The 19,467-nt window shown below is 43.1% G+C and overlaps 1 protein-coding gene across 1 annotated transcript; it reads left to right on the forward strand.

Annotated features, from left to right (window-relative positions):
• The first annotated feature begins 842 nt into the window (after positions 1–842).
• LOC133133964 (E3 ubiquitin-protein ligase TRIM35-like) lies at positions 843–17,464 on the forward strand. The gene is made up of 5 exons (XM_061250287.1): positions 843–1,247; positions 1,809–1,904; positions 1,990–2,225; positions 3,252–3,388; positions 16,649–17,464. Exons 1-5 carry the CDS (start codon positions 843–845, stop codon positions 17,164–17,166), a joined length of 1,392 nt encoding a protein of 463 aa, XP_061106271.1. The 3' UTR covers positions 17,167–17,464.
• Positions 17,465–19,467: the final 2,003 nt, after the last annotated feature.

Below are 19,467 nucleotides of genomic sequence, written 5' to 3' on the forward strand. Positions count from 1 at the left end.
AGTGTCCAATTGGTTCTTAGAAATGTCTATTCATTTGATGGTTTGTGTGTGTCATTTGAAGACAATTTTATTTTGAGGAGACATAACATTGTTTTGAATGCAGTGTTTGCTTTTGCAAGGGATTTGTGGAGTTCTGTGTTTGGTTTTTAGAGTGTTAACAAAATGAGCCACGCTTTCAGAAAACGTGTGTAAGCAATTGAGAGAAACTATAAGCATAAACCTCCTGACTCCTGCTATAGAAGGTTTCTGCAGCAGTGCTTTGAATTTCTGACTGTGTGCACCATATGAAAGCAAAGTTTAATTTTGATGGACGAGTATGTTTTTGAGAAGAGAATTTGAGTTTGGGGTGGATGTTTGAGGTTTGTACTGATTGATGTGTAGTTCTGGGATTGTGTTTATAGTTTTTTGAGAAAAGAGGGAATTGTTTCATAAGTCTCCTTGCAAAAAAATAAAAAACTGTATAAAGTTTAATGTGAACATCTAAAAGAACATCAGAACATATAGATATTGATATCGATATATGTATTTTATTTTATTTTATTTTTTAACTTGAGCTGAACTGTATGCAACAGATGTTCCTCATGCAGCTGGTGCGAAACTGCTGTCAGATCAGCCACTCAGGAAGTGATGGCACTGATAAACTGGGGTGTCAAACAGGAAGAGAGAAGTACAGTTTCTCACAGACGCTTTAGATACACAGTTTTTAAAGATATTTCCTCAGGAATAAAAATAGACAAGGATTAATTTCAAGACATTTCATTTTGAAGAGCAGTAAAGGAAAGTGAAACTAAACAACAGATTTAGCAGAAGCCATTACTGAGCTCAGAACAGACGGAGGTAGAATGGCGTCTGCTTCCTCTCTCCTGGAAGAGGAGCCCTCCTGTCCTGTGTGCTCTGAAATCTTCAGGGATCCTGTTGTCCTGAGTTGCAGTCACAGCTTCTGTAAGGCCTGTCTGCAGCATTGGTGGAGAGAGAAGGGATCTCAGGAGTGCCCAGTTTGCAGGAGAAGATCTTCTATGGATCTTCCTACCAGTAACCTGTCTCTGAGGAATACGTGTGAGGCGTTCTTAAAGGAGAGAAGTCAGAGAGCTGAAGCAGGATCTGAAGTGCTCTGCAGTCTGCACAGTGAGAAACTCAAACTCTTCTGTTTGGAGGATGAAATACCCGTCTGTGTTGTCTGTCAAACTTCAGAACAACATAAAAACCACAAACTACGACCAGTTCAAGAGGCTGCAGGAAAGTACAAGGTAAATGTTTGAGATCAGAATTGAAATGTTCAATTATTTTATTCAATTTATATTTCCAGAATTTAATCTGAAAAGTATTGGTGATTGATTTGTTCTGATCTTTACAAAATTGGGTTTGACTGCATTTTGAGCCCCTAAGTACATGTCACATAACTGGCAGAGTGAGACGGGGAGGGGCAGGAGTGTGGAGACATTCTCAGAGCTATGTTAGGGAGCAGTGCTCAGCATGGGACAGTAGGGGTCAAAGTTCATGCCTCAGGTTATTGTGTTGTATCCTAAATTAAACTTCGGACATTTTCACAATGGAATTTTCACAAAAGAAATAGAGTGTATAAATTCAGTAACTTTCTGCAGTCACACCTGTTCATCCGGCATGTCCTGTCATAGAGGCAGGGCACTGATATGTGTCTCAGTGAGCACACTGTTTTTACTCAAGCTGTGACCTGAGTCTCCATTCTGGCTCCCCTCTGTCTGAGCAGGGGCTCTTGTGCTATCTGTGTAGGTATTGAAGTTTACTGTGGGTCTGGTTCCTCAGTAAAGTGTGGACTCATTTCTTTCTAGGAGAAACTCAGGACTGCACTGGCTCCACTGCAGGAGAAGCTAAAAGCCTTTAATACAGTGAAACTAATATGTGATCAAACAGCAGAGCACATCAAGGTACTGTACTGAGGTCTTTAAATCACAGTGTTGAAAATGCAGCACTGGATTGTGCTGAAATGATGGTGAACAATGTTTATTCCAGAGCCAGGCCCAGCACACAGAGAGACAGATAAAGATGGAGTTTGAGAAACTTCAGCAGTTCCTAAAGGATGAAGAGGCAGCCAGGATCACTGCACTGAGAGAGGAAGAGGAGCAGAAGAGTCAGATGATGAAGAAGAAGATTGAGAAGATGACAGAAGAGATATCATCCCTTTCAGAACAAATCGGAGCCATAGAACAGGAGCTGGGAGCTGAAGACGTCTCATTCCTGCAGGTAAGATCTGTTCACTCTGTATCTGTAGGACTCTATGCAAACTGCTGTTAATGCTCATCAACCTGCTACACCCACACTGTACACATGTATAACCATGTTACAAAAGCACATTTATTTTTCTATATCATATCTAAAGCATGTTCAGTAGCATACAGGCAGATATATGGTTTCTAACACAGTATTAATGGACTTAATATGGACTACAGTGAGAATAATTCACTCTCCTTATTTCAGAGCTACAAGGACACACAAAACAGGTAAGTAAACTCCATCCTCTCTCATCAGTTTAAATATCAAAAAGAGTTTATTAGCTCTGTAGTGTTCTATCAGTGAGGTACTGTGGAATGTGTTTGAAATGCCTCTCTCTGTAATAATTACTGCAGCTTTAGTAATGACTACATATGAAGGGAACATTTTAAAATATTAAAGTTATTAAATTCATATTTCTCTCTAATACAAATACCCCCCATGCTCCTGTGAGTGTGTGTTTCTCAGTGGGGCTGTGAGTGTGTGTCTCTCAGTGGGGCTGTGAGTGTGTGTCTCTCAGTGGGGCTGTGAGTGTGTGTTTCTCAGTGGGGCTGTGAGTGTGTGTCTCAGTGGGGCTGTGAGTGTGTGTCTCTCAGTGGGGCTGTGAGTGTGTGTCTCTCAGTGGGGCTGTGAGTGTGTGTTTCTCAGTGGGGCTGTGTGTGTGTGTCTCTCAGTGGGGATGTGAGTGTGTGTCTCTCAGTGGGGCTGTGAGTGTGTTTCTCAGTGGGGCTGTGAGTGTGTGTCTCTCAGTGGGGCTGTGAGTGTGTGTGTATCTCAGTGAGGCTGTGAGTGTGTGTTTCTCAGTGGGGCTGTGAGTGTGTGTCTCTCAGTGGGGTTGGTCTGTGAGTGTGTGTCTCTAGGTGGGGCTGTGAGTGTGTGTCTCTCAGTGGGGCTGTGTGGCAGAACGCTGGGAGGGATGGAGCCATTTTCTTACAGAATGAAGATCTGATGTTGCTGCTGATAATCTTCTATGGTAATGAAAGCACGCCCACAGCACAAGTGACTCCTGAATGTTATTGCAGAGCCCAGTGCACACTGGGGGATCCAGAGAAGGTCTCAGGAGCGCTGATTGATGTGGCCAAGCATCTGGGCAATCTGAAGTACAGAGTGTGGGAGAAGATGCTGGAGACTGTTCAATACAGTGAGTGCTGGGGGCAGGGAGCTCCACATTGTCACTGTACAGGGGGAATCTTCAGCATCCTTTCCACAAAGCCAGTCAGTGTCATATTGGTTCTGTCTGTGTAAGAGCCCTGGAGTGAAGAGACTGAGCACCAGTCCTTAATCTCACTGATGCTCATAATAAAATGCTGCTTTAAGAGTGATACTGTATTTAAGGGGAAGGACAGGAGCTACACAAACACTGACAGGCTTTGGTCCCTCTTACAGGGATTATACAATGTGTGACTTATAAAATATTATTATCCTTTAGTTCTGGTGCTTCTCTCACACATGTATCTGAGGCTATAATGTTGTTCTTGTGAAACCCAGTTTATATCAGTAGGAGCCCATTGTGCCTGACGGTTTCCCTTTGTGCAGATCAGTGCTGACGTCTCATTCTCTGTCCCTTCAGCTCCTGTGACTCTGGACCCAAACACAGCACATCCACTCCTCTCCCTGTCTGAGGATCTGACCAGTGTGAGACGCAGTGCTAAGAGACTGCAGGTTCCTGATAATCCAGAGAGATTTCATACAGGGTGCTGTGTGCTAGGCTTTGAGGGATTCAGCTCAGGGAGACACTGCTGGGATGTAGAAGTGGGGGATAATGAGTACTGGGCGGTGGGTGTGGTTAAAGAGTCCTTCAGCAGGAAAGGGGTTGTGGATCTGAGCCCAGCAGGAGGAGTGTGGGGTATACAGCAGCACAGGAGTGGGGTATACACAGCCATGACCTCCCCGCTTACAGACCTCACTGTGCAGAGGAAACTCCAGAGGGTCAGAGTGCAGCTGGACTGGGACAGGGGGGAGGTGTCATTCTTTGACCCCAGTGACAACACTCCTCTCTGCACTTTTAAACACTCCTTCACTGAGAAACTGTTTCCATTCTTTGGTCCGTCTCCTCACAGGATGCAGATCTGTCCACTGAAGGTGTCTGTGAGTGTAAAATAGCACTGAGGGATTGTGGGTAAACATCCACTGAAATAACAGGGCTTTATTTAATCACTTCTGAGCAGGTTTATAAAATATTTGCACATAAAACATGAACAAAATTCTCTCTATTATTTGAAACGTGAATGCAAACATTCCGTAGTGTTTCATGAGATTTTGTTTATAACCTCACAATGTTATTGCTGATGGTGGCACGGATTGGCACGGATGGTGCAGTGGGTAGCACTGCCGCCTCACAGCAAGGAGGTCCTGGGTTCGGATCCTATTCGGCCGGGGCCTCTCTGTGTGGTAAGTCTCTCTCCAGTGCAGTATGAACGCAGACAGAGACAAATACGCCCCTCATACGCTGGGTTTGGGTTCATTCCACACTCACTTGAGCTGATCTGAGATCAGTTGTGACACACAGATGTGGTAGCTTTTGGTCTATTTTGGCGTTGACTTCAGATATATGTGCTTTATAGTTACAAGCACCAGAATAAATGAATAAATGAATTATTCTTACATATGCGGTTTGGGGTCAGTGCAGGTCAGTGTTATACAATCAATGCTACAAATGAGTCAGCAGTCAGGATGGCTGAGTGACCCTTACTGAACAGGGTCATAGGCCTCTTTGGTCATTGAGACCGCACTGTGATAAACAACCTCATTACAATAGAAAAGGGGTTATAGCCTTCTTTGTGATTGTCATGACAGTGTGCGTTAGGCAAGCTACGGAAACATAACTTGCTTTTACAGTTTTTTTTATTTGATACATTTCATGAAACAATTCCCCTTTTTCTCAAAAATATTAACACAATCCCAAAAGTACACATCAATCAGTACAAATCTCAAATATCCATACCAACCGCAAATTCTCTTCTCAAAAATCAGAAAGATTCACTGCACTACTGCGAAACCTTTTATAGCAGTGAGTCAGGAGTCACGTATATGCTTATGTTCTGGTTTTCAGATTTTAACCTTTGCAATGTTAGTGTAATGTTCCTGTATTTGTCCTGTGTGTATTTATGTTTATTCTTGTTATTTATTCATTTTTGAAATTGGCTTGTGTTTTCCATTACAGTTCTCATTTGTCATCCCCTGTTATGTCTGCGTCTGAATGTTTATCAGTCTTGTCACTCCCCTGTCTGCGTGCCCCACTATTCGGGTGGTTACGGTAGTTTTCGGGTTTTCAACATTCCTTCTAAAACTCGCGATTCTTACTTCCTGCTTTTTCTTGGTCGTTAAATGTTGTAAAGCACGATTCTTACTAACTACTACTAATCTAGGTTTTGTACAGTACTAATCCGATTAATACACTTACTGTCTGTCTACCTAACTAACTAACAATCACTTTTATTGGGTAGTTTAGAAATATTCACGTAACTAACTCATTAACGCAATCCCTTAGTATTTCTGCACTGTTCTGTAACTCTCCACCCTATGCTATCCCTGATTACTCGTTTAGTTTCAGCGAAGTGTTCACACCTGTCTCTAACTATCACTACGTCTTCAAACTGTGCAAATGTCTACTCCTTAATCCGGAGCCGTATGTTTCACATGTTTTGTTTCGTGCATCCAGTCCGCGTTTTCGTCTCCCTCCCGTTATTAAGTTATTACCCTATTATGTTTCCCCACCTGTTGTCTATTTGTTTAGCCCACCTTTTTCCCAGCCCCGCCTAGATTGTCACCTTCCCTCATGTATTTAAACCTCAGTCTCTGCATTGTTCTTTGTCAGAACGTTGATCAGTTTTAGTGCTGAAGCCTAACTCTTGAGATTCTAGATAGACACCCCTTTGCCTTTTGATTTGTTTGCCTTTCTGCTTTTCGACTTTCTGCTTTGTTTTCTGGTTTTGATTCTTGCCTTCGTCCTCTTGTACTTCAGCCTTTTGATTTTCTGGATTTTTGACCCCCTTTTTTTGGCCTTTCGTTTTTGTCTTTGTATTGGATCTCTTGGCTACTATTTCGGACTATTAAACACGATTTTGGATAATCCTGTGGTCTGCGTTTGGGTTCTCAGAGCGGTACATAACAGTTAGATGATTAACAAATGAGCAAGTGTGCACATTTTGATATTATATTATATTTTGCAGCACTGGAAACTGATGCTGAGTGAAAAGTACTGTACAGTAAACACAACACAGTTGAAGGAAGAAAAATCTGTAGTCAGTTCAAACTGGAGAAGCATTCAAAAAAGGAACTCTGTATATGCAGCAGGACAAACAAAAACAGCAAGAGAATAGTTTACAATTCACACGACCCAGACTGGCTGGCTGGGTCAGGCCGGACTGTGGGCTGGGTCAGGCTGGACTCTGGGCTGGGTCAGGCTGGACTCTGGGCTGGGTCAGGCTGGACTCTGGGCTGGGTCAGGCCAGACTGTGGGCTGGGTCAGGCCGTACCTCACGCATGGCAGTGGAGGACAGCCCACAGGGTCACACTGCCTCCTCGTTGTCCTGGCACCTCAACAATGAGCGCTGGCCAATGAGATTCCTTCCTCTCCTCCGCCCACCGGTTCGTCCGGGTGAACCCCGCCTCATCGACAGAGACGTGCTTGTGGGGTTCGGCCAGAGCATCACGCTCAAATATTCCCTTCAACAAATATTGTGTGTACAGTATTTATTCATACTTCTGGCGATTGGCTGGGCCGAGTTGTAGTCGAGAGCCGGGGCGTGTGTCGCAAGCCAGAAGAAACATTCAGCGAGGCGGAATGCCGAAGGGGAATCCAGGCTTCTGAAACAGGCAGATGGTTGGGGTAGTGGAAGTCAGGCAGGGGTCTTCACAAGCCGGGTCGAGCAGAAGGCAGGCAGCGGAGGCTGGGTGCAACAAGTGGCAGGCGGACGCGGTGGTCAAACAGACAGGGTTCAGAGCGTGGCAGACAGAAGACGTGGGACGAAGAAAAGTCGTAAACAGGGAAAATCAAAACAAGGCACAACAGGGACGATTTCGCAATGAGTGCTGGAAAGAACAGAGCTGACGTAGCAGAGCGGACAGCTGCTCAGAATCACGGTCATTGATTCAGCGGAAACGAGATGCAGATGGAAGTGATCAGCATGCAAAGGGAACAGCACTGGGAACAGGTAGGAAATGGGAGTGGATACTGAACGAGGGATGATTAGTGGGTAATTGGCTAATGTGTTAGTATCTACGCTGATCTAATGTTAGTCGGTTAATAAGTGTCAGTAATTAGGAACGGAGGAGCAGTGGCAGGTGAGAATAATGACGGACGTTAATTGATTAGTTGGTAAATAACTACTCTGGTCTAACGTTAGTTTGATTAATAATGGTTGAGTATGGATCTGTAACTATGCGGAACTGACCCAACCACTGACCGACCTCATATACACCAGGCCTTTGACAGCCCAGGAGAAGGTCCGATGGACACCTGAGGTGGAAGAAGCCTTTATGAAGGTAAAGCGACCGTTAGTTGGCTCTCGGCAGTGCTGGCAAACCCAGACGGAAGTAAACCATTTCAGCAGTCCGTGGACTGCAGAAATGGATTCATGACCTCGGTCTTGACACAAACATTTGGGGGTAAACAGAAACTGGTGGCATATTACTCTACCAGACTAGACCCTGTAGCAAGAGCCATGCCAGTCTGCCTACAAGCTGTAGTGGCTGCAGCAATGGCTGTTCACGCCCCCGCACCGGTAGTGCTATACCGACCGCTCACACTGCTCGGCTCTCCTTTTGCAAACACAGCCGCAGTGAGGCCTGCGGCTGTGCGAGCAGGTCTGCTGGACGTTTCTCTCGGAAATGCCGACCTTGTCACGTCCGTGGATGGATCGTGCAAATAGAACGATGCCGGAGAAAATTGCAGTGGGCACGCGGTAGTCATGGCTACAAGCAAAAGCTTCACCTTCCCACTGCTCTGCTCAAGCGGCTGAATTACATTACATCACATTATTGGCGTTTGGCAGACGCTCTTATCCAGAGCGACGTACAGTTGCTTAGACTAAGCAGGAGACAATCCTCCCCTGGAGCAATGCAGGGTTAAGGGGCCCTGCTCAAGGGCCCAGCGGCTGTTCGGATCTTATTGTGGCGACACCGGGGATTAGAACCACCGACCTTGTGTGTCCCGGCTGCCGGCCAGTCGCGAATTGCTATAACAGATTTTTTGACCTAAGGTGACCCCCTCTCTTGAAATAAGGGTTTGAATCCAGCCACTTATCAACAGAATATGATCTGGCTGTTATTTAAAAATGATAAACTTCACCTTTTTAAGTTAATGTGATCCACTCAAGTGATGTTTTATGATAACCATTTATAGCAACTTATAAAAAGAAAAGGAAAATATATAAATATAAAGTGACAATGGGTCCTCACTGATGGGTGTAATACTCAATTCTAGTTTTGAGTACGATTCCTGTCATAAACATTTGTTTCCCCGCCTCAGATAACAGCCTGAAAAGGGTATTCAAAGCCATTCCGAATAGCGGGATTAAGATAAAGTCCACTGAATCCAGAGTGCATTGCCTGTATCTGTGACAAATGCTGTTCCTGCAAATAAACATAATTTTTCAGTTAAAAAGACTCCTTTTTTTACACCTTATCATGAGACAAATAAACATGAAGCAGTCTGCCAAGTGGGTCAAATACAGGTACTAATATATCGCATCCGTAGTGGTTTAGGACTACCATTGAGAATGAATGGGTTTCGGTTTAGGGCGTTTTAGCTAAACAATAAAAGCTCTGGTGTAAAACGCGAAACAGCGCCACGGCTCCGTTGCGGTCGACGCGGTGGCCGAAAATATATCGCATCCGTCGTGGTTTAGGACTCTACCATTGAGAATGAATGGGTTTCGGTTTAGGGCGTTTTTTAGCATGCAAATTGGCTGAGGCAAAAACGGCAAAAATCTTTACGGACAGCCAGTACACACACTCCACATGTCATGAGTTTGCAGGGCAGTGGAGAAACAGGCATGGTGACCTCCACAGAAAAACCAAAACAACACAAAGAACTGATATTGGCACTAATAGACACTGCAGTTCCCGAAACAATTGGCCATTATAAAATGTGCGGCACACACAGGGAAACAAGATATGGTATCGCTGGGCAACAAAAAAGCTGATGAAGCAGCAAAACACACAATCTCTGTAATGGCACATACAACAGGACAAAATTACAGGATATGCAAAAACAAACACTAGAACCAGAAAAAAAGATTCTGGGAGAAACATAACTAAGAGGCAGATAAAAATTAAAACGGTGTAGAGCCATCATTAGGAGCGTTGTAATGATCAACAGACTGATTCACACCCCACACCCTGGAATGCAAAGGGAATAGTGGTTCGGTTCCCCTGCGTCTCCAACTATAGGAGCAGGAAAAAGTAACACCGTGAAACAATACCAATTTTAGCCTGATTCATGTCATCTGTGAAGTTCTAAAATGCATAGAAGTTGAGGTCCTTCATGCTTGTTTTGTCACCACACACGTTATAAAATAAGGATCCATTGTTGCTAAAACAATGGTATCATAAAATAGTGTATAGACACACACCCAAACCGCACATTACACACACTAAGGTCATGCAGACAAACGCCCCACACACACCCATAACATACATCCAGAAACTCCCAGGGCAGATAAGTCACATATAGCAGATCGGTGAGGTATAGCAGACAGGTCAGGTATAGCAGATCGGTGAGGTATAGCAAGAGGTACTGCTTAAATGGTTACACAAATAAGTCTCTCAATCCAATCTACTGTCACCAGGCTCCTTGTTTATTATATTTATGCATACAGACTGATAAACAGTGGCGGCACGGATGGTGCAGTGGGTAGCACTGCCGCCTCACAGCAAGGAGGTCCTGGGTTCGAATCCCCGTCGGCTGGGGCCTCTCTGTGTGGAGTTTGCATGTTCTCCCCGTGTCTGCGTGGGTTTCCTCCGGGAACTCCGGTTTCCTCCCACAGTCCAAAGACATGCAGGTTAGGCTGATTGGAGAGTCTAAATTGCCCGTAGGTATGAGTGTGTGAGTGAATGGTCTGTGTGCCCTGCGATGGACTGGCGACCTGTCCAGGGTGTATTCCTGCCTTTCGCCCAATGTATGCTGGGATAGGCTCCAGCCCCCCTGCGACCCTGTTCAGGATAAGCGGGTTAAGATAATGGATGGATGGATGGATGGACTGATAAACAATACAGTAATTTAGACTGTAAAGGTAAAATACATAAAATTCCCAGCTCATGACTTTGGCTCATGTTTTGAGTATTTTAAGACTTTATTCATCGCTTGCAAGCCAATAAAGAATTGGGGGTATGTGCTTACCGACACTTTCACCAAAATGCAACAGGGGGCCGTCCCCTTTTTACCTGTCTCTTCGCTTAACACATGACAGAGTTTTAAGCTGTCTAATCATTCACCAGTCTTGTCCAAGGTACAATGTTTAAGATTTCTAAAGATGTTTACTACCAAAGGGTATGTGTATCATATTGCGTATCCTATTGTGGTGGCCTGTAGCATAGTGGTTAAGGGACGTGACTCAGTGTAGCACAGTAAGATCTGCACAGCCATTGGGCCCATGAACAAGACCCTTAACCCTACATTGTCTCCTGCTTAGTCTAATCAACTGTACGTCACACTGGATAAGAGCATCTGCCAAACACAATTAATGTAATATTGATTGCTCATCAGGGGGCTGGGTTGGTGTGAGCGCATTAAATACACAGAAGTCAGGGCTTGATATCATACCTTATCTTTTCTTGTAAACAGCCTCCCCTTATCAACTTGCCACAAGCTGCAGTCTGAATATTCCAGCTCAGCAGTTTGGCAAGCTGTCTTAACGTATAAAAACACAGTTTATGCAAACTTATACATTGTAGGATTTATAAAATTTCCCTCTACAATCAGCCCAAAATGACTTTGGCTCTGCCCCAAATTACTTGGGCTCAGCCCCAAATGTATTCAAACCTTGGTGACGCCCTTGGTGTAGGGAAAATTCACAGAGCAGGAGATCCCCCCTCCCCCCCTAAAAGTGCAAATCAAAATCAGACTCTGCCCTAATGAACAAGCTGGTTCCTTCAACGCTCTCAAAGATGTATGTTAAGAGTGTATCAATATATATGTATACACAACATGTAATCAATATATCATATGTATGCTGTTTTATTAAATTGAATGAACCTAGAACCTTTTTATAACTGAGCTTATGAAAACGCAAGAAACCACAGTGTACACTGTCAAAAAGACAGCAAAGACTGCAAGTTAAAGAATTACATTTACTCACTTAGAAGTAGTGATCAGATGTGTAGTATTATATATTCAATGATTTCTCTGATGTTTATTATATATTTTCTATGATTTCACTGCTGTTCAGTATGTCTATACTTTCTATGACTTATTTTTATATTTTCACTGATGTCTATCATATAATTGCTATGATTTTGATTTGACTGCTGTTTAGTACATCTGTATACTCTTTATGACTTATTACTGATAAATATCGTTGTTAGAAATGCATAAGTGACCCACATGTAATCCAAAGTTAAGTAAAATGATTAATATGAGGTGGAAAGCACCAAAAATGATCTATAGGTCGTAGAAAGTTCTGGAAAACACTATATAGTGAATAGCACCGTGTTTCACATGTTTTTCATGTTAATGATTTCAGTTTGTTAGAAGACACAGCCTAAAAAGCAAGATGTATGTAAAAAGATTGTCACGTTTCATGTTGTCATGTCATGTTATATAGTTACTGTCATTGTTTTGCAAATGTTATGTCACAATTTATGTTCCATGTTATGTTGTACTGTTCATTGATTTAGCATACACTTTTTCGTGTCTTTCTGCAAACCTTGCATTCCTGCTTTCTCTCTCTCCCTTTCTGTCACTCACACCCTAATTGTTTCAATTTCCCTTGTCTTTTTACTAAATCTACTAATGCTAGATCAGGATTGGGTAATACTAACATACTAATCATGTGTTCATGTTACCTTACATTTCTTGTGCATGTCATTTACTAATTTACTAATGCTAGGGCAGGATAGGTTTATTACTAACGATTACTAATTACCTTGTTAACTTGTCAATCCTCCACACCTGATTTCCATTCTCTTGCTGCTCTCAAGCTAATTGTCTACACCTGTCTACACCTGCATAAAAGCTCAGTTTCATGCCATGTCTGTGCAAAATGGTTTGCCTCCTGGTCGCTTGAGTGGTTAAACCGAACCGAACCGAACCGAACCGAACCGAACCGAACCGAACCGAACCGAACCGAACCGAACCGAACCGAACCGAACCGAACCGAACCGAACCGAACCGAACCGAACCGAACCGAACCGAACCGAACCATTGTTGACCCTTTATGATCCAAGCCTGTTTTTGACCATTGTTTATTGATTTCTGTTTTGTTGACCATCGCCTGCCTGTACCATGACTTTGCCTGCAGTTTTTGTGCTTTTGCCCTGCGGAGCAGACTTCGATCTTGACTCTTGCACCGTCATTGACCCTGAGCCTGCCTACCGTCCACAGCCTGTGCTTCTGCCCCACTGACAGCCTTCCATTGCTTGTTTTTTGACTACGCTCTCTGGATTTCCCTGAATAAAACCCTGACGGGACTTAACTACACCATTGTTTCTGAGTCGTGCATTTTGGGTCCAAACCCCCCACGCACCTGTCTCAAAGATCCTTCTTTCTTTTGGAAATCAATGGGGCAATTCGCCACAATGGTTTCAGGGCTGAAAAGTAAATACCTGAAATATTACATTACTGGCATTTGGCAGATGCTCTTATCCAGAGCAACATACAGTTGATTAGACTAAGCAGACAATCCTCCCCTGGAGCAATGCAGGGTTAAAGGCCTTGCTCAAGGGCCCAACGGCTGTGCAGGTCTTATTGTGGCTACACCAGGATTAGGACGACTGACCTTGCGTGTCCCAGTCATTTACCTTAACCACTACATTACAGGCCACCTGGTAATATAGCCAAGTCATATGATGGTTTTCAAGAAAGCTATTGGTTGTGCTGAGAAGGACTGTGCATAAAATGAGAGTTTAGTCTGATATTCAAGGTTGGAAATCTGAGGATCAGCTGTTATGCAAGTGTGCCACAATAGTCAAATTTTCTGCAGACCTTGCTGTCGCGGGATCTTTCACCTCTTGGACTTGTTTTACAACTGATTGGAGATTGGACCTTGAGAGCTACCATTTCTTAGCAACGATACTGGCAGTGAAGAAAAGTAAAACTAAGCAACATTTTTAGCAGAAGACATTACTGAGCTCAGACAGAGACAGAATGGCGTCTGGATCTTCTCTCCTGGAAGCAGTACTGGGATGAGAAGGGATCTCAGGAGTGCCCAGTTTGCAGGAGAAGATCTTCTGAGGATGAACCTCCCTGTAACCTGTCTCTGAGGAATACCTGTGAGGCGTTCTTAAAGGAGAGAAGTCAGAGAGCTGAAGCAGGATCTGAAGTGCTCTGCAGTCTGCACAGTGAGAAACTCAAACTCTTCTGTCTGGATGATTATGAACACCTTTGTGTCAACTGTTTAACAGGATCACACAGAAATCACAACTTCTGTCCAATGGAGGAGGCTGTGCTGAAATCTAAAGTAAGTAAATAAATGATTCTCGAAACTGCAAACAAGTTTGGTGGATCAAATACTGCTTTGTTTGTGAAAACCTCAGAAAAACATGAAAACCACAAACCTTGACCAGTTTTAGAGGCTGCAGAAACGTAAAGGTAGCTGTTTGAAAACAGAATTGAAACTTAAATTGTTTAATTATTGTTTGCTTGTAAACAGAATGAAGTTTTTATTTTACAAATTTCATTTGTATATTCTTGGTGAATGAAAATTATTTGGATTATGAAAAGGTTGGTTTTGTGGTGCGCTTGGTGAAGCTTATCAAGCAGCTCAACTCAAAACATAATAAAAAAATATATATTTTATTAATTATTAATTATTAATATTCAATCATTTTTATTGAATATTAATAATTCAATAATGAAGTATTTACTGTAGTTCCAAAGAGGAACCATTTTAGTTCTCAGGCCTGACTGCAGTTTGAGCTCCTAACTATGTGTCACATGACCGACAGAGAGAGACAGGGGGGAGGGGCAGGAGTGTGGAGACATTTTCAGAGCTGTGTTAAATGTTATTTAGCATGGAACAGTATCGTAAATTAGACATTTTTTGAATGGAATTTTCACAAAAAAATAGAGTGTATAAGTTTTGTAACGTTCTGCAATCACACCTGTTTACCTGGCATGTCCTGTCATAGAGGCAGGGCACTGATAGGTCTCAGTGAGCAGTGTTTTACACAAGCTGTGACCTGAGTCTCCATTCTGGCTCCCCTCTGTCTGAGCAGGGGCTCTTGTGCTGTCTGTGTAGGTATTGAAGTTTACTGTGGGTCTGTTTCCTCAGTAAAGTGTGAACTCTTTCCAGGAGAAACTCAGGACTGCACTGGCTCCACTGCAGGAGAAGCTAGAAGCCTTTAATGCAGTGAAACTAATCTATGATCAAACAGCAGAGCACATCAAGGTACTGTACTGAGGTCTTTAAATCACAGTGTTGAAAATGCAGCAATGGATTGCGCTGAAATGATGGTGAATAATGTTTATTCCAGAGCCAGGCCCAGCACACAGAGAGACAGATAAAGATGGAGTTTGAGAAACTTCAGAAGTTCCTAAAAGAGGAAGAGGCAGTCAGGATCACTGCACTAAGGGAGGAAGAGGAGCAGAAGAGTCAGATGATGAAGGAGAAGATTGAGAAGATGACTGAAGAGATATCATCCCTTTCAGAACAAATCAGAGCCATAGAACAGGAGCTGGGAGCTGAAGATGTCTCATTCCTGCAGGTAAACCCTGTTCACTCACTGTTTGTAAGACTCTATACAAACTGCTGTTAATGCTCACACACATTCATTTATACAATATAGTATTCTCTTAAGCACCATTTCATGTGAACTAGCAAATATCATCAAATCTCTTTATACTTATCTGGCTTGATAAAGCTTTGGTCTCCTTTTTATCATCAACCTGCTACACCCACACTAAACATGAATAACCATGTTAATTAGCAGCACATTTATTTTTCTATGTCATATCTAAAGCATGTTCAGTCAGATATGTGGTTTCTAACACATTTTTAATGGACTGAGTATGGACTATAGTGAGAATAATTCACTCTCCTTATTTCAGAGCTACAAGGACACACAAATCAGGTAAGCAAACTCCATCCTCTCTCATCAGTTTAAATATGAAAAGTAGTTTATTAGCTCTGTAGTGTTCTAACAGTGAGGTACTGTGGAATGTGTTTGAAATGCCTCTCTCTGCAATAATTACTGCAGTTTAGTAATGACTACATATGAAGGGAACATTTTAAAATATTAAAGTGAACAAATTCATATTTGCCTCTAATATAGTATGTGTCCCTCAGTGGGGTGGGGCAGTTAGTGTGTGTCTCTTAGTGGGGCTGTGAGTGTATGTCTCTCAGTGGGGCTGTGAGTGTGTGTCTCTCAGTGGGGCTGTGAGTGTGTGTCTCTCAGTGGGGCTGTGAGTGTGTCTCTCTCAGTGGGGCTGTGAGTGTGTGTCTCTCAGTGGGGCTGTGAGTGTGTGTCCCTCAGTCGGGCTGTGAGTGTGTGTCTCTCAGTGGGGCTGTGAGTGTGTGTCTCTCAGTGGGGCTGTGAGTGTGTGTCTCTCAGTGGGGCTGTGTGGCAGAACGCTGACAGGGATGGAGCCATTTTCTTACAGAATGAAGATTTGATGTTGCTGCTGATAATCTTCTATGGTAATGAAACCACGCCCACAGCACAAGTGACTCCTGAATATTATTGCAGAGCCCAGTGCACACTGGGGGATCCAGAGAAGGTCTCCGGAGCACTGATTGATGTGGCCAAGCACCTGGGCAATCTGAAGTACAGAGTGTGGGAGAAGATGCTGGGGACTGTTCAATACAGTGAGTACTGGGGGCAGGGAGCTCCACATTGTCACTGTACAGGGGGAATCTTCAGCATCCTTTCCACAAGCTGATGAAGCCAGTCAGAGTCATATTGGTCCTGTCGGTGTAAGAGCCCTGGAGTGAAGAGACTGAGCACCAGTCCTTAATCTCACTGATGCTCATAATAAAATGCTGCTTTAAGAGTGATACTGTATTTAAGGGGAAGGACAGGAGCTACACAAACACTGACAGGCTTTGCTCCCTCTTACAGGGATTATACAATGTGTGACTTATGAAATATTATCCTTTAGTTCTGGTGCATCTCTCACACATGAATCTGAAGCTATAATGTTGTTCTTGTGAAACCCAGTTTATATCATTAGGAGCCCATTGTGTCTGACGGTTTCTCTTTGTGCAGATCAGTGCTGACGTCTCATTCTCTGGCCCTTCAGCTCCTGTGACTCTGGACCCAAACACAGCACATCCCAAACTCTCCCTGTCTGAGGATCTGACCAGTGTGAGATGCAGTGGTGAGAGACAACAGGTTCCTGACAATCCAGAGAGATTTCATACAGGGTGCTGTGTGCTAGGCTCTGAGGGATTCAGCTCAGGGAGACACTGCTGGGATGTAGAAGTGGGGGATAATGAGTACTGGGCGGTGGGTGTGGTTAAAGAGTCCTTCAGCAGGAAAGGGGATGTGGATCCGAGCCCAGCAGGAGGAGTGTGGGGTATAGAGCTGTACAGGAGTGGGAAATACACAGCCATGACCTCCCCACGTACACTACTCACTGTGCAGAGGAAACTCCAGAAGGTCAGAGTGCAGCTGGACTGGGACAGGGGGGAGGTGTCATTCTCTGACCGCAGTGACAACACTCCTCTCTACACTTTTAAACACTCCTTCACTGAGAGACTGTTTCCATTCTTTGGTCCGTCTCCTCACAGGATGCAGATCTGTCCACTGTTTCTGTGAGTATAAAATAGCACTGAGGGATTGTGGGTAAACATCCACTGAAATATCAGGGCTTTATTTAGTCACTTCTGAGCAGGTTTATAAAAATATTTGCAGATTAAACAAAAACTAAATTATTTGAAAAATAAATGCAATTTAATTTTTTTGATATAACCTCACAATGTTAATGCTGAGTAATTCCTGTGTTAAATGGTGGTATTGTAAGTACACTGGTGTGTGTGTAATGAGTTGAGTGTAATAAATACACCAGTGGAATCACTCCAGACTGCTGTGTGTTGGGTAAGCTATGGAAAACGAACTTGCGTGATTAGCCTCATCTCTGTAGTGTGTGTTTGCTCAGTACGTGTGTGTACCTTTACTGAACCACTGGGTGGCGCCATTTACTGTCCTGTCATTTCCATCCTGACCAAGGCACCAGTTTTCGATATGAAGTCGCTCATCATAGTCAGTTTTAACCGACTTCCCCTGAAGAGTTCCCGGATTTAAAAAAAAGTTCGGATTAAACCTATTTTTGCCCCGATGTTTTCATTTTCTCATTGATGTTTCTCCTTTGAAATGTTTTTGGAATTAAAAGCTATTTGGTTCTCCGGATCATTGCCGTTGTCGGTAAATGAGGGTATGCAGCTTTAAGAGTGGGAATCATGGGGGTTGTTTCTGTTTTGAGTGTTCTGATTGGTCCGTGTGCGTTTTTAGTTGTTGCGTGGCGTTTTGAAAGCGATCATGGCCGCGCAGAAAAGCCCGTCGTAATGTAATTATTTTCGGTGCAATAAAGGAAGCAAATGCCGAAGCAATCTTCGTTCCTGCAGCCGAAACCAATTAAGTCTTTAAGTTGGGTATTACATAATTCGCAGCTTCGGCCCTGGAATCGAAAAGGAATAGTGGTTCGCTCTCCCAACTAGGTGACGGTTCGGAGACAGCAGGAAAAAGTAACGCCGTGAAACAATACCAATTTTAGCCGGATTCGTGTCTTCTGTGAAGTTCTAAAGTGCATAGAAGTTGAGGTCCTCCCATGATTTTGTCACCACATGTGTGACGCTCACAATTGTTTGCTCACATTCAGTGTTTAATTGTTAACGTAATGTTATGGAGATGAGCCAGATTTATTTTTAATATCGCTTCTAAAGTTGCACCATGTAATTCCCAGTAGGGGGCGCTGTGGTTTATTGAGCGCCTGTGGGATACAGTGTGTTGAGCAGGCTTGTTTCTTCAGAAGTAAACGGCCTGATGAACGAACACATCTAATATCTCTTGTTTCACATTTTCCATGTTTGAAACAGGTTAGTAGTGTCAATAGCTATGATTAAACGAACAAAATGTTAAATAACAGAAATGTGACTTGTAGATCACGAAAGTTCAAGCCAAATGGTTGATTGTATGGCATGTTTGACCGAATAGAAAAGTAGAAAAGTTAGCTAGCTACCGTTACTCTGCTGTTATTGGCTTTGTCACAACAAATTGAGGGGGATAGAATTTGTTGCGACAGCTTCATGCCAGGTTACGTCGTAACAAGAATGTTGATCTAGAAAATGGCGGCTCGCGCCAGTGTACAATATTTATTTTGTTTTATTTCGGCCCCGGGTCACTTGTATGTTTATATAAAGGCTCTAATAAAGGTTTGTAATGTAGTGTTAAAATGAATGTGTCCTAAGGTTAAATGAATTATTTCAAATGACTGGTGATGATTCAAGACAATTGGTTAATTCTTAGGATTTAGGACTGAGTATTCGAGATGAGAGACTCATCCATCATAGATCTCAAGTTAATGTGTTTGTTTACAGTATGTGTGTTTGTTTAACATGGGAAATAGGCTGATTCATGAGGACATTGTCAAATTAAATGCATATTAGGCTATTTGAAGCCATGTGAAGCTGTGAACTGTAAAATAGACAGGATGTATGCCCACAAGTTGTAGCCTTACTATATGAATGCTAGCCTACTGGCTATTAGCTTTCAGTAAATTCAATCAATTGATGCTGCATGTATTACAACTGAAATGTACCTTTGTATGGCAAAGAGATATTGTAACAGATGATTGTGGAAAGAGCAGATTTGTCATAAATAGGAACATGTAATAAAGAAGAAAACAGCCTGATGTGCAAACACATCTAATGTGTCCTGTTTCACATTTTCCCTGTTTAAAACAGATCTATACTTACCTGTTGTGGGGACCCCCTTAATTGGGACCTGGAACACATGTTATAAAATAAGGAACCGTTGCTAAAACAATGGTATCATAAAAGTGTACACACACACACACCCAACCGCACATGACACACACTAAGGTCATACAGACAAACGCAC

This window comes from Conger conger, chromosome 7, assembly GCF_963514075.1.
Source record: "Conger conger chromosome 7, fConCon1.1, whole genome shotgun sequence".
In the NCBI taxonomy this organism is placed as follows: Eukaryota; Metazoa; Chordata; class Actinopteri; order Anguilliformes; family Congridae; genus Conger; species Conger conger.